The 14,353-nt window shown below is 39.5% G+C and overlaps 1 protein-coding gene across 1 annotated transcript in view; it reads right to left on the bottom strand.

Annotated features, from left to right (window-relative positions):
• The window catches only part of LOC126354346 (39S ribosomal protein L22, mitochondrial), a 38,721-nt gene that overhangs the window by 21,345 nt on the left and 3,023 nt on the right, over positions 1-14,353 (bottom strand). The window contains exons 2-3 of the mRNA XM_050003921.1: positions 10,426-10,597; positions 7,770-7,983 (exon numbers count right to left, since the gene is read on the bottom strand). Coding sequence (XP_049859878.1) covers positions 7,770-7,983; positions 10,426-10,596 — 385 coding nt within the window. The 5' untranslated portion in view covers position 10,597. The remainder of the gene's footprint in view (positions 1-7,769; positions 7,984-10,425; positions 10,598-14,353) is intronic.

The following is a 14,353-nucleotide window of genomic DNA, read 5'->3' as shown; positions in this document are numbered from 1 at the left end:
GTTGATTAAAACCGCATCAGGTGCAAGGTGAATAATTTGACATTTGCTACTATATCTTCCTCTTCCCCTTCCCCTTCCCCACCCCCTCCAAACTGTTGCTTGCATCCCACTTGATGTTACATTCCAGCCTGAGATGCTGGAGCTGGCAGTCATGTGTGCATGAGGTGTGCTTGCTTGTATGCGTATGCGTGTGTGTGTGTGTGTGTGTGTGTGTGTGTGTGTGTGTGTGTGTGTGTGTGTGTGTGTGTGTTTATTAACGAAGGCTGTGGGGAAAAGCTTTGTTTAAGTGTGTTTTAACTGTGCCAGTTTGCAAGTCTTCTTTATGGTAAATAGCAATCTCTCTTTCCCTACGTTGTTGATATTCCCACCTGAAGTTTCCAGTGTTTGATTTTTGCTTAAAGATATTTGTACAAACTCAGGGTCTTGAAATTTTGATGTTTCTAGCCACACTACACATGCTCCTGTGCAATTACTTAAGGAATAAACTAAAGCAAGGGAAGCTTTTCGGTGCTATGCAGTAGTGTTGTGTTAGTAGAAGGAAATAGGGTATGGTCTAGCACACAGGAACTTCCAGTGAAACAAGGTGTTTGTCACCAAAGATGTGTAGAGATTCAGTATCACCCATAGTAATTGAAAATGTTGCCAGAGATACAAATGCCCCATGTTTTTGCTATAAATTAATTTATTGTTTAGGTTTTTATCATATGACCAACATGTAAAGTTTTAGGCATCAGACCTTTACAGTCTGGATGCAGTCATAACACCACATCACTTCCTGATAAAGCTCTACTGCAAACCTGAAATCAACTTTTTCAGGGTGCATTGTGTAAAAGTATAGAATTTCAGAATCCTTACTGATATTGTTTCCACAAAACCTCACTTCCACATTTGATAAATCATAGTAAGCTATTCCAATTTCATGCAAATTTGCAAATATTCTTGATAATCAATTACAATTTTGGTGAGAGTTTGAGAGTTGAACAGGTTATTATTATTGTGAGGTACATCTGGAGGATGTACAGAAAAATTTAAGTGTAACAAACTAACAAAGAACACCCAAAAAATGCAGCTTAGGGCAACCCTTACACTCAAATTTAGTTGAAAGAATGTTACAATGTTTAAAATGTAATTTCCACCAAGATTGTGAAATAAATTTATTGCTATTTGTTACATATTTTGGCTCATTCTGTCTTCTGATCCATACCTTTCAATTCTCAACTTTACAGGCTGGGAGTCAAATGAGTGATCATTTATGCCAATAACTGGAGCACATCTCTTTGATATTCTTTGGACAGAATGGTATCACAGGATATAATATAAAATCTTCGATATATGCAGATTAAGTGATCCAAACCTACAACTTTGCTTCCTCACGGAGACTACAGGATGACAGAGAGAGAATTATAAGTGAAAAAGGGAACAGCATTTAGGATGGACCTTGTAACCAAGGAATGATTTGTTTGCCTCAATGATATATAGATAGCTGTACCTTAGGTGCTCCCGGGATTGGAATGACTACTTACCCTCTCCCTTAAAACCCACATCCTTTCGTCTTTCCCTCTCCTTCCCTCTTTCCTGATGAAGCAACCTTGGGTTGTGAAAGCTTGAAATTTGTGTGTGTATGTGTTTGTGTATTTTTTATTGTGTCTATCTACCAGGGCTTTCCCGTTTGGTAAGTCACAGCATCTTTGTTTTTTATATATATTTTTCCCATGTGGAATGTTTCTTTCTATTATATTCAGCTTATCTATATTGTCACATATTTAAAAAGGCAATACCTGAAAAGCAACAGACCAGAAGCCCGAATGAATAAGTGTTCCAGAAAGTGCCCACAGCACAAAAGAGACGCCACAGGAAGGGCATTGTCTTGGACATTGACTGGAAATGTTACACAGACTCACAAAGTATCACAGGACCTCACATGGAGGGCTGTGAAATGCAGCAGTGCAATCGCGGTGACCATATATGGTCACACACGAGACCTCACTAGGCTGTGTCCACAAGCAACAACACGGAAGGGGCAATGTGGCCTACAGTAAAGTATAAAGGCAGAGGCGGTGGCGTCTGAAAGAGAGTTCAGTTCAGACAACCGCCCAGGAGGGATCCCTGAGCAGGCCAGGCCCAGGGCCTGGACTTGTCATAATTGCTCTGGCTCTGCTTGTGTTCATAGTTAGTTGTGTACTTTCCTCCGTGGTATTTTGTACAATCAGGAATAGTGAAATTTCATGCAGATCACTAATTTAATTTAGTTCAGACAAGCATTAAAGCTTGTAGTTATTCAAGTCTTGCCTACTTGTTTGTATGTTTCCTGACCAAATTCCATAACTCCTTCTCCATGTTAGCTGATAGGATGGGCCATCCTCAGTTTCTTATGTCATTAAGAGTCTAGGCCCCTAGATGCACTTGACAATGCTGTGTGTATACTGTTCTTGGAGTCTTTCGCAGTGGCATGTCTGGATAAAATCTTCTCAGTTTTTAAGCCAAGTCAATTCAAATAAAATTCTCGAGCTTTTGACAGCTACCTCCACCATTGTAGTCAGGAGTAAAACTATTGATTGCCAGGACTGGCACGACGTGAGATACGGTGTTAGGTGGATGTGGATGGGAGAGAAGGTGTTAAGCTTGCGAAGAAATGAGTTGGCCTTGAGCCCAGACCACAACAATATCATCAGTGAATGAGACACGGGATTTGGGGTTTGGAGAGGGTAGGGAGGTTCCCCCTAGATGGCACATAAAAAGGATGACATAGAAGGGTGTTATGTGGGTGTCCATGTCTGTGCTATAAGTTTATTTATGTACATTACCCTGAACAGACAAATAACTTTGTGTGTCAGGATTTAGTCGATAAGGTATATGAAGAACGATGTTGTGGGTTTGGACTGTATAGGACATTGGGAGAGGTAACGGCAAGGCCATGGTCATGAGGGGTGTTGCTGTATATGGAGGTGAGATCAACAGTGACAAGCAGAGACCCAGGAGGTAAAGGAGTGGGGATGGTGAAGAGTTGGTGAAGGAAGTGATTAATATCTTTGATGTGAAGGGGTAAGTTTTGGGCAACTGGGTGGAAGTGTTGTTGAAAATGGGTGGAAATTCTTTCAGTAGGAGCATAATAACCTGCTACAATGAAGTGTCCACAACTGTTAGATTTAGGGATTGTGGGGAGCATATATAAGGTGGTTGTGTGCGGTATCACTGAGGGAGTAGGGAGAGGCACTCAGAGGAAAGGTTCTGGAATGGGCCTAAGGATTTCAGTATGGATTTGTAGTTACGTTGCACTTCTCAGATGGGACCACTATGGCAGAGCTTGTAGGTGGTGGAGTTACGGCAGACAGCGCAAGTCTTCTGTCAAGTCGTCACTGCAATTCATCATGAGATTGGTGGAGCCTTTGTCTGCTGGGAGGATATTAGGTCAGGATCTGTTTTGAGATTGTGTATGGTTGACCTTTCTTCTGCTGTATGTTTAGTGTTCTTAGAGGGAGTTTTGGGGAGGATGGTGAGGCCAAGTTGTAGGAAGGTGACCATGTGGTGATAAGGTGGGAGGTGGGACTATCACAGTTGATGGTGGTATGAACCGGCTGAGTCAAGACTCAGTGTTGGGACAAGAGTGGCTATGTTTGGAGGAATGGTGACAATGAAGTCAGAAGAAGGAGAGTAGGTCTTTGGCACGTCCACCCCTATATCTCTTGGATCCCCATTCATCACTGTTGATGCCACCTCACTATACACCAACATCCCTTCTGCCCACAGATTTGCCATTTTCTCAACATCCTTCAGACTCAAAACCCACAACCTCATTCCTCATGCACCTTACCAACTATATCCTGACACACAACTAATTCTCCTTTTAAAGGAAGGTATAAAAACAAATCTGTGGCACTGCCATGGGCATCTACATGGCACCCAGCAATGCCAACCTTTTTATGTGCTGTCTATAGGAAACCTTCCTAGCCTCCCGAAACCCCAGAACCCTTGGCTGGTTCTCTTTGGTTTCATCATGATGTGGACTCAGGTCCAAGACATTCTGTCATCATTCTCTCACAATCTCAACAACTTCTCTCTCATCCACTTCACCTGCTCCTCCTCAAATCTATATGCCAACTTTGTGGATGTTGAACTCCACCCCTCTGATGGCTCAGTCCACACCTCTACCCATATTAAAACTACTAACCATCAACAGTACCTGCACTTCGACAGATGTCATGACAACCACACCAAAAAACCCTTCTCTTACAGCCTGGTGCCCCATGAATGGTGTGTGGCAGTGACAAGAACTCCCTTGAACACTATGATGAAGATCTCTCAAGGGCCTTCACAGGCAGGTGCTACTACTGCTTACACCTACTCTGCAAACAGATTTCTCTTGCCACATCCTCACACATCCCTAATCCTCCCACCACCACCACGAGAGTCGCCCTCTTTACCTAGTTATCACGCTGGACTGGAACACCTGAACTATATTCTTTGCCGGGACTTTGATAATCTATCATCATGCCCTGAAACGAGGACACCCTAAAGTAGTATCCATAATCCACTCAACCCATACAACATCATATTCATCTCTATCAACTTCCACTACCAGTTCTTGACACAGTGATCATTCCCAGTGGAAAACTCAGGTGCAATATATGCCCAATCCAACCACTTAGTACTTCCCATGCCAGTCCCGTCATAGGCTTTTCCTTTCCCATCAGAGGCAAGGGCACTGGTGAAACCAACCACGTCATATCCCAGCTCTGCTGCAGTCATTGAACAGCTTTTTACGTCTGTGCGACAACCAACTGGCTGTTCAGCAGAATGAATTGCCACTGCCACACTATGGTCAAGAACAAAGATGAGCACTGGGTGGCACACGAGGCTGAGCACAACATTCTCGATTTCAATGGCTACTTCACAGTCCACACCACTTGGATCGTTACAACACATTCTTCACCTCCATAACCCTTCTTGACTCAATCTCAGTTAACCCACTGTTCATACACCCTCCACCCAACACTTCCCCTTTCTCTGACCTATCAACCACTCCCAATTCAATCACTATTGATCCATCGTGAATATGGAGCTGTGGCCAGCCAAATATTTACCAAGGAATAATTACCAAGCAGCAGCAAACCAGCTACCTCTCTCCAAGCCACTAACTACCTACCCTGAACTGCTCTTCCTGCATCCCATCTGTCTCTCCCTCTGTCCACCCTATCCCATACATCCCACAGCTGAGTCTACCTGCCAGAGTGCAATCCCGGCATTATGCGTCAAGCAAGCACCATGTAGGAGTGCACTAGTGTGTGTGTGTGTGTGTGTGTGTGTGTGTGTGTGTGTGTGTGTGTGTCCTAATTTGTACTTTCATTTTTCTTTTTATTTAATCCTATTTTGACCTATCTAAAATTTGTAGAAGCAGCAATGCAGTTGGTTTGGTTTTAATTGCACACAATCTATGGAAAAAAAATACCAACTAATGCAAACAGGATTTGGAAATAGTGATATGGACTTAACATGAAATTTTTTTAAGGTCAGCAGCACTATTCATTTATGTAGAGAAATTTGGGTGTCGATCTTAGCTATTTCTCTTTATCATTAATTTAAATTTTACAAGTGTAACTTACTTCATACATAGAAAACATAGTTTCACTGAGTATTTAATGCAAACCATCCAAGAACTGTGGATTGCTATCACATTAAAAATTAAAAGAATACATACAGATCAAAAGAAGAAAAGGAATACAGATCACAGAAAACAAATACGTCAGTACAGTTAAGCTGTTTCAAACATTTGTAGCAACAACCAAAAAATGGCACATGAATACGTAGGAAATAGTACAGATAAGTCAGACTAGTTTAGCCCAGGAGCAAATGGAATCTGAGTGGCCACATGCAAAAATCAGCAGAGTAGATGCCAGCAGGCTTAGTCATAATCAATCTCGACAACCATAAAAACTGTGTATGCCTTTGTCATACATAAAATAATACATGTATTAGATGTGGCGTGAGTGACCAGTGACAGATAAACATGCAACTGACGGAGCAGCATTCATGTGCGAACAGAAATTGAGAAATGTGCATCTAGATGGTGCTGAAGCACCCTGTGGTCTATAGCTGCAGCTAACAGCTGATATAACTGTACTGCATGCTAAAATCAAAATTTTTTGTAAAACAAATTCTGAGAAGACGGCGAGTGACAGAAAGCATCAAAAATTGTTACAGCGGGACAACTAGGCTTATGAAAATTAGATGAGAAGTGACATGAGGTCTGAAATTCAGCAGTGAGGGGAGAAATCAGGGCAGGAATAAAAGTGGTGGGTTTTCTGGATCTCACCAAAATTGCATAAGTACTGGGGCTTCTGCCTTTTGAGATTTGCTTTGTATCTTGTTGTTTCTGTCTGCAGTCTGTTGTGGTATATCCATATTTCCCTATTTTCAGGGTGACCAGGGGGTAGTTTTTCTGACAGTTATATTCACTAATGTGAGCTGTTTTATTATTTTTTTATTAATTATTTTTTAAGACGCAGTAGTGCTCGAGCCTCTCTACAGCTGTAGTGATCCCAACTTTAATTTTCTTAAGCACACTACTCTGAATGTCCATGGCTCAGTCATCAATGAAGACCTATTTGAAGCGTGTGGGGTAGTGGTTCATTGGTACAAATATTACAGAGTGTTGGAGGCAGTACACTACCCTCAAGTAGACCATTTGCTATCTCCACCACCTCCTTCTTCTGTCCTGGAAATATGCAGAGAAACATTGGTTTTCGAGGCCTCTAATAGCCAATTTTTTGTTACAGGGTAGATCTTTTGCATGAGGAATCTGAGATTAACCATACTGCAGGCAGCAGAGAGGTCTATGGATGTCATGCCCATGATTTTGTTAGAGAGTAAGGTATAATTATGAATGTAATGAAAGTGAAAATTTAGGTGAGTAGGTCATGTAGCCATGTGAGTGCATCATATATGACCAAGGAGTTCTTTGTGGGGTTACAAGAAATAAGAAAAGACCAAGACAATTTATAAACAGAACAAAACAAAACATACAGGATCAAGATACATAAAACTGAAGACTGCAGGTGCATGGAAAAGTCATTGCATCAACACCTTCCACTACTTCTTCGGAAATTTTGAGTGTTGTTGAGTTCAGTCAGCAGCTTCAACATTCTCATGTTCTGAACTTAACAACGTCCTCCCACTTCTAATTTAGTCATCAATTCATGTCTATTAATCTTCTAGGTTTCATGATGAATGGCAATCAATCCTGTTTCCCCCACATTCTAAAATCAATCACCACCCAAATCTCACACTTACCTGACATTTTGATTCTTATCTTTATAAAAACACCACTCACCAATAATACACAGGGTCCACCTAAATGCAAATGGCCAATGGCTGTAGTGTTAACTCAGTTCTACTTATTATTTCCTGGATGATCTGTTATAACAATAACTGAACTGTCAAAGACTTAGTAAATTATTATTTATCAAATTTCTTGTTATGGAGGGAATTGGCAGTATGAAGAGGAGGGATCATGGAATAATGTAGGAGACAAATGGGGGAAGAGGAAGAAAGAACAACTATATTCTATTCTGATGATATATCAACATAAAGAGTCCTGCCCTTATTACTCAGGTTGTCATCAATGAATGCAGAAAAGAGAAGTAACATGAAAAATTACTGAGACATCTGAGTAAAAGGCTGATTTTGCTGAAGGAGTACAAATCCATAAACCTGTGATTCTTAAGTGAAAACATAATACTTCACACCTATTTAAAATTAGAAAAAACACTTACCAACCCATAAATTTGTCTTGTATTCTACATTGTGCTTCTCTACTGCCAAATTTTGTGCTTCCAAAATGGTATCTCTCACGTATGTTGCACCTTTCTTATTAACAAAACTGAGTTGTTTAAGTGCTTCTTCCACCGACAATCCACGTACCAAACATGCTATATACCACATCTTCCATGGACTGTATTTGATGTTGGCTTTCATATGACAAACATACTGAAAGAAAGACATTTGAAAATTTTAAAGTTTGCAGATAATACCAAGATAAATTTTGTCAAACCACAGTCTAAATAGGGTGAGCGGTTGTGTTGGCTGGAAAAAATGAAATGAATCTGAAATGGCTGCAAAACTGTGGGATCTGAGGGGAAGAAAAAGAGCGACGAAAGGAAAATTAGGGTTTATCATCTCATCAATGACCACAGCTTTAAAGATCACATAAATGTTTGGTCTGAACTGGGCTGTACATGAAATCGGACTACGTCTTTCCAAAGGACTGTAACAGCTCTATAAGTTCAGCATCTAAGTCACTATGCCAACTTGCCTGATTTGTAGGAAATGTCAGCTGAAGGTGGCACCAGCATTATAAGATACTACACAAGTATTTAACACCAACACAAGAGCACATAATTTAAAAAAATCAGCAACTACAATCAATCAACTACCAATGTGCAACAAGGAATGGTGACAACTTACAAACAATTGCATTCTTTGGATGAGTCATGTGTAAAAATAAAGCACATGTCAGCTAAACCTTAGAACTAGCCTGCCCTGATTGATGGAATGTTGTCAATTCTCTATTGGGGCAGCATGCTGTTTTGGAATAATCTGTAAACTAGAAGTGCTAGGTGAAAAATGTCATGAAATTTGAGATCAGAGCACAAATTGCTGCAAAGTGAAAGATTTGTTCTAGAGCTGTTCATTAATTTATGATAAACTTTTGTCTCGCTGTAAGTGAATGGAGATGAAACCCAACAGTAAACTCTTTTATGTCCATCTTATACAAGAAAGTAATCAAATTTAGACAGGTAATGTTGATAAAATTAGATTGGAAAATGAGGTGCTGACTGCAGTAGATGAGTTTTGTTATTTGGGTACCAAAATACCTGACAACAGCTGAAGTTAAAGAAGGTAAGAAATGTTGACTGGCTTTGTTGAAGAAGAGAAATATGTTAACATCAGATAAAAATATATAACTTAGAAGGTCTTTTCCATTATTATTATTATTATTATTATACATTATATGAAAGCAAAATGTGGTATACAAACAGCACAGACAAAAAGTTGGTAGATGTTTCTTAAATGTGATGCTAATGAAGATCAAATGGGTAGCTTAAGGAGTAAACATTTTGGGTTAGACTTGACATGACCATTACAAATATCAACTTGGAAATAAATTATTGCAGCTAGCCTCATTTACTGCTCTTGCCACTACATGTATCAAAGGATTATATCTCAGTCAGCAGGTGGTGACCCAAAATAGCTCAGATGCTTTGTGTGTGACTTCTGTGGCTGATCTCAGACACTGCCTTTCAGTAGTCATATTTTCTTTTCCAGTCATATTAACATACACATTCTATACAATGAACAAAGCAAAAATGGCTTCTCTAACATTGCCCAGTTTGATTTATAGAAAGTGTATGTGATGTACATTTGAATGGAAGAGAACCATGACCACTGAAACACAGTGCCTAAGGTTACCTACAGAAGTCTTGCACACACAGTGTCTGTGCCTTTTTAGGTGTAATAAATCCACCTGCTCATGGAGATAGACATTGTGAGAATAATAATAAGTGTGAATGGTTACAAAAAAATTTATTTTTGAATTGTGATATAAGTAGACTGGGGAACTAATGATATACTGAATCAAACTGCAGAGAAAAGAGTTGTACAGCATAATTTAACAGAATGCAGTGACAGAACAACAGAACAAACCTCAAAGCAATAAGTATCAGTTAATTTGGAAACAGGAAATTGCAGACCATCTAAACTGTAGAAAGACACCAAGACAACAAAACAGTAAGCAAGTTTGAATGGCTATACAGAGCAGGTATGAAAAGACACCCAAGATGGACTAGTGTGGAGAGTTGCATCAAATCAGTTTATGAACAGACGACTACAGTAAACACCGACAAACCATCTTAGTGTACCTTTCCTTTCTCAGTATGACAAACTATGACACACAATGCAGAAGTGGATCAACAGACCATAACAGTTGTGAAAGGACAGCATGCTTTCTAACAAGAAATGGAAAGTAACCCACCAGTGACCAAAGAAAACTCTGGCATGCTCGTGGATAGCGTTTGATGCAAAAGAAAACTAGCTCAATAACTGCATTTTAAAATATGTATATAGACTCAAAACTAATGCATCAAATTTATCTTGAAGCTCTATGTTACAAGGAAGTCCCAATAGACAAAACTCCAAAATTATTTAGGAAAAAAGAGGGGAAAGAACTATATTCATGATATAAGCAAAGTGCAAGTAATAAAAGAGAGAGTACATAGAATTTGGAGCATATTCTGTTTGCTAATGTATGTTATTTTTTTAAAAGGCCATCCCTGGTGCATTCCTGTAGTTCCCTGACGAAAATGACTTGTTATGAAAGTAAGCATCATATAAAATCTGCCACCAGATTACATCTAAAATCAGGATACTTACAGCAGGTCTTGGTTCTTCATCAGGTAATTGTGGTGGATATATTTTCTTGTTGTGACTCAGCCACTTACGAGGTCCACCAGGCCTGCCACTCCAGGCACTGGCAACTGAGCTAGTGTGGAAGCAAGCAATGCTTGGCAGCAATGCTGACATTTGTTTCACACACGAAAACATTCTATAAAATAAAAATGTTGAAGATTACTGCTTCTTGTACATGTTTTACAATTTGGCAAAGTGCATAATTATAAAATTATGATCAAAATAATATAGCAGAGATGCTGAGTTGCAGATAGGTACAATAAAAAGACTGTCAAACAAAGCTTTCAGCCAAATGGGCCTTTGTCAAAATTAAACAACAACAACAACAACACCACACACACACACACATACATGGTTATATTCTCTGACTGACAATGCCAGTCTGGTCTTGGCAGCCAGAGACTCTGTGTGTGTGTGTGTGTGTGTGTGTGTGTGTGTGTGTGTGTGTGTGTGTGTGTGTGTGTGTAGTCTATTTCTGTTTGGCCAAAAGCTTTGTTTGACAGACTTTTTGTTGTACCTATCTGCGGCTCAGCATCTCCGCTATATGGTGAGTAGTGACTATCCTTTTCAAAATATTGTCATTATTCCACTCTGGATTTTCCATTGATTGATCAAAACAAAATATTTGAGAAAGGACACAGGGTTGTGAACCCTACCTGTGAACACAGTATATTAAGTACTATCCTCTGAACTCAAAAAAATTAATGTAGGAAATGCTTTATCTGTCAATAAAATTAATAATTAAGTTTCCAACCATGACAAGTGTGTGGAAAATTAGGCAGTTATTTCACATTTCAACAACACTGACCACCAAGTTGCACTCATTTCATATTCTGTTGTGGAATAACACATTGTTGTAAGGAAGACAGGCAAAAAGAAGGTAGATTAGGCTATAGCATTCCACTTAAAAAGGGGGTTTTAGAGACAGAGCACAAACTGAGGAAAATATTGGCCATGTGCTTTTCAAAGAAAATAGGCTGAGATTTCCTTCAAGTGATTTAGGGAAACATGGAAACACTAAATCTGAAAGATTGGATGGGGCTTTTGAACCAATGTCCTCACAATTTATAGTTTCTTACAACATAAAGTTTTCAGCATGATTATATTTATCGACCTCTAGATTCTGCAAACCATGTCCAGCACTGAGTACTTCTAATTGTGCAAGTTACTACAGCTTCTTCCCATTTCATTCAGTTATGGAGTATTGACAAGCGATTGCTTGAACGTCTTTCTACACACTGTAACTATGCTAACCTTGTCTTTGTATCCAATGGCAAGAAATACATACGGGATTGTAGTATATTTCTAGATTCATCACTTACAATTGCTTCTCAATACTTCATAAGTAGGCTTTCACGCAGTAGTTCGCATTTATCATAAAGCATCCACCAAATCAGCTTTCTCAGAATCTCCATGACGATTTCCAATGGGCCCTGCAAACCAGTGACCACTTGTGCTTTCCTTTTTGTATATTTTCCTTGCCTACTGCTTGTCCTAATCTATCATTTTTGTTTTGTTCTTTGTTTGTGAAATAGTTAGGAAAAAACCTTGTTGGAAAATTTTTGATAGCGTAAACTTTTTATGTTGTAACATGCTTGTTGGTGTATGGATACACTTTCTTTTAATATTTGTTGTTTTTCATATAAACCTATGTGGACACACAGCGGTATTCACTGACAGGGTCAACGGAAGCGTCCGATTCCACCCGTCGGCTTTGAGCTGTGATGTAAGGCTGTTGTGATGTGTGACATCATGATGGCGCGGAATTTAGTTTGTGAGAGTGGCGTGTTTGTAGGTGTCGTTTTGATGTGATCGATGGTGCTCTCTGGTGGTGTGTTTATGTGTTGTGTGATGTTTTTGGTTTAGTTTGCGTGTGTGGCGTGTTTATAGGTGGCGTATTGTTGCGGTCTGTGGTTCTCTCTAGTGGTGTGTTTATGGGTAGCATGTTATGTGGTGAATGGGGTTCGTTTGCGTGGTAGCACTGCACGTGTGTGGCGTCGGTAGTGACTGTGCTTTCAGCGGAATATTTTTCAAAGAGTTAACGATTTTGGTTTTGTTATGTCGACATTATTGTAGTTTCTTTCTGTTCGTCGTGTGTGAATTTTGGTAAATTGCTTAGTTTATGTATTTGGTAGGTGTGGATATGACTGACAACGTCAACAGTTTTCGGTTGTCGGCGATGATGGGTGACAGTGCGTTGTCTCCAACAAAATTTCTTCAACTATTCGGATTTTTGGATGAAGTCGTGAAGTGTTCAGTGCGTCGTGAAGAAATGATCCAGCGTTTCGGACCAGGGGCCGCTAAATGTGGAGATGTCGTAAGGATAACAGGTCAAGGGAAGTGTTCGATTCCAATTTTGATTTTCTAGGTGTCTTTTTATGGTAGTATTAAGTGTGGTGAAGGCAAAAGTTTTGAGATTTATAGTGTGGTATTGGTAGTTGCTGCTGACCTATATAGGTGAAGGGAAGTGTTTGATTCCATTTTCGTTGTGTTTTTTGAGGTAGTAATGATTGTGGATGTGGTTGTAGTTTTGGGTTTTATGATTTTGAATCCGTTTCTGTTTCTGTTGACCTATATAACTCAAGGGAAGTGTTCGATTCCAGTGGATATTGTTTTTAGTTGATTTTGGGAAGGTTGTAGTCATTTTATTTTAGCGTTTTTGTCATTTGGTTTAGTGGCGTGTGTTTATTTTTAGTTTGGCCCCACCCAAAAACCCCCGATTTCCCCGCACTTGTCCCATTAGTTTTGGAGGAATATGTGTTTGATGGTTTTTCGATCTATTTTTGTGTTTGATATCATGTTTACTTAATGACGTCATAGTCACGATATGGGAGTTGTCGTTTCAGCCATATTGGTGACGTCACTGGTCAAAGCACATGGGTGGGATCGGACGTTTCCGATAACCCGACATGTCACCAATATTTTACTCAAATGATTGTATATACCTCTCATGTGACAATAAAGATACTACACTATGTGATCATTCCATTTCATATACCTAAAAAAACGTGTTACAACATTATCACTCACTGGCACTATGATCACAGGACAGTAAATTTTTTTCATTCAGTGATGCACATAAATTTATATTTCTGAATATTTAAAGTAAGCTGCCACTCTCTGTACCACTTTGATATTGTATTAAAGACTTCCCAAAGACACGCATGTCTGAAGGAAGGGATACTGTTCTTACAATTACAGTTGTGGTAAATTCTATGAAATTGATTCACATTTTGTGAATCTGGATTGATAACAGTTTTTGCAGTGAATGAAAATTTGTGCCAAGCCTGTACTTGAACCTGAATTTCCCACTTATTGTGAGCAGTTGCCTTAACCACTTCAGCTATCCGAGCGAACCCCCAGGATCAACCCAAACTTCCATATTTCACAGAGTTCATAACCCTGAGGGAATCATGAAATGTGGAAGCAAGGGTATCATCATGAGTGCCCCAGGGAAATGTGATAGCATCGCTCTTATTTTCTACATACATAAATAATCTGGCAGAGAAGGTAAGCAGCAGTCTGTGGCTGTTTGCTGATGGTGCTGTGGTGTATGGGACAGTGTTGTAATTGAATGAATGTATAAGGATACAAATAGAATTAGACAAAATTTCTAGTTGGTGCGATGAATGGCACCTAGCTTTAAATGTTAAAGAATGTAAGTTAACACAGATGAATAGGAAAAACAAACCCATAATGTTCAAATACAGTATCAGTAGTGTGCTGCTTGACTTCAAGTCAACAAAATATCTAGGCACAGTGTTTGCAAATCAATATAAAAGGGAATGAGAATGTAAGGATTGCAGTAGGGAAGGTGACTGGTTGACTTTGGTTCAATGGGCAATTTGAGAAACATGTGGTTCATCTGTAAAGGAGACTGCATGTAGGACAC

This window comes from Schistocerca gregaria, chromosome 3, assembly GCF_023897955.1.
Source record: "Schistocerca gregaria isolate iqSchGreg1 chromosome 3, iqSchGreg1.2, whole genome shotgun sequence".
Taxonomy (NCBI): Eukaryota; Metazoa; Arthropoda; class Insecta; order Orthoptera; family Acrididae; genus Schistocerca; species Schistocerca gregaria.
The sequence above is the reverse complement of the archived record's forward strand: the minus strand, read 5'-3'. Positions and strand labels throughout refer to the sequence as shown.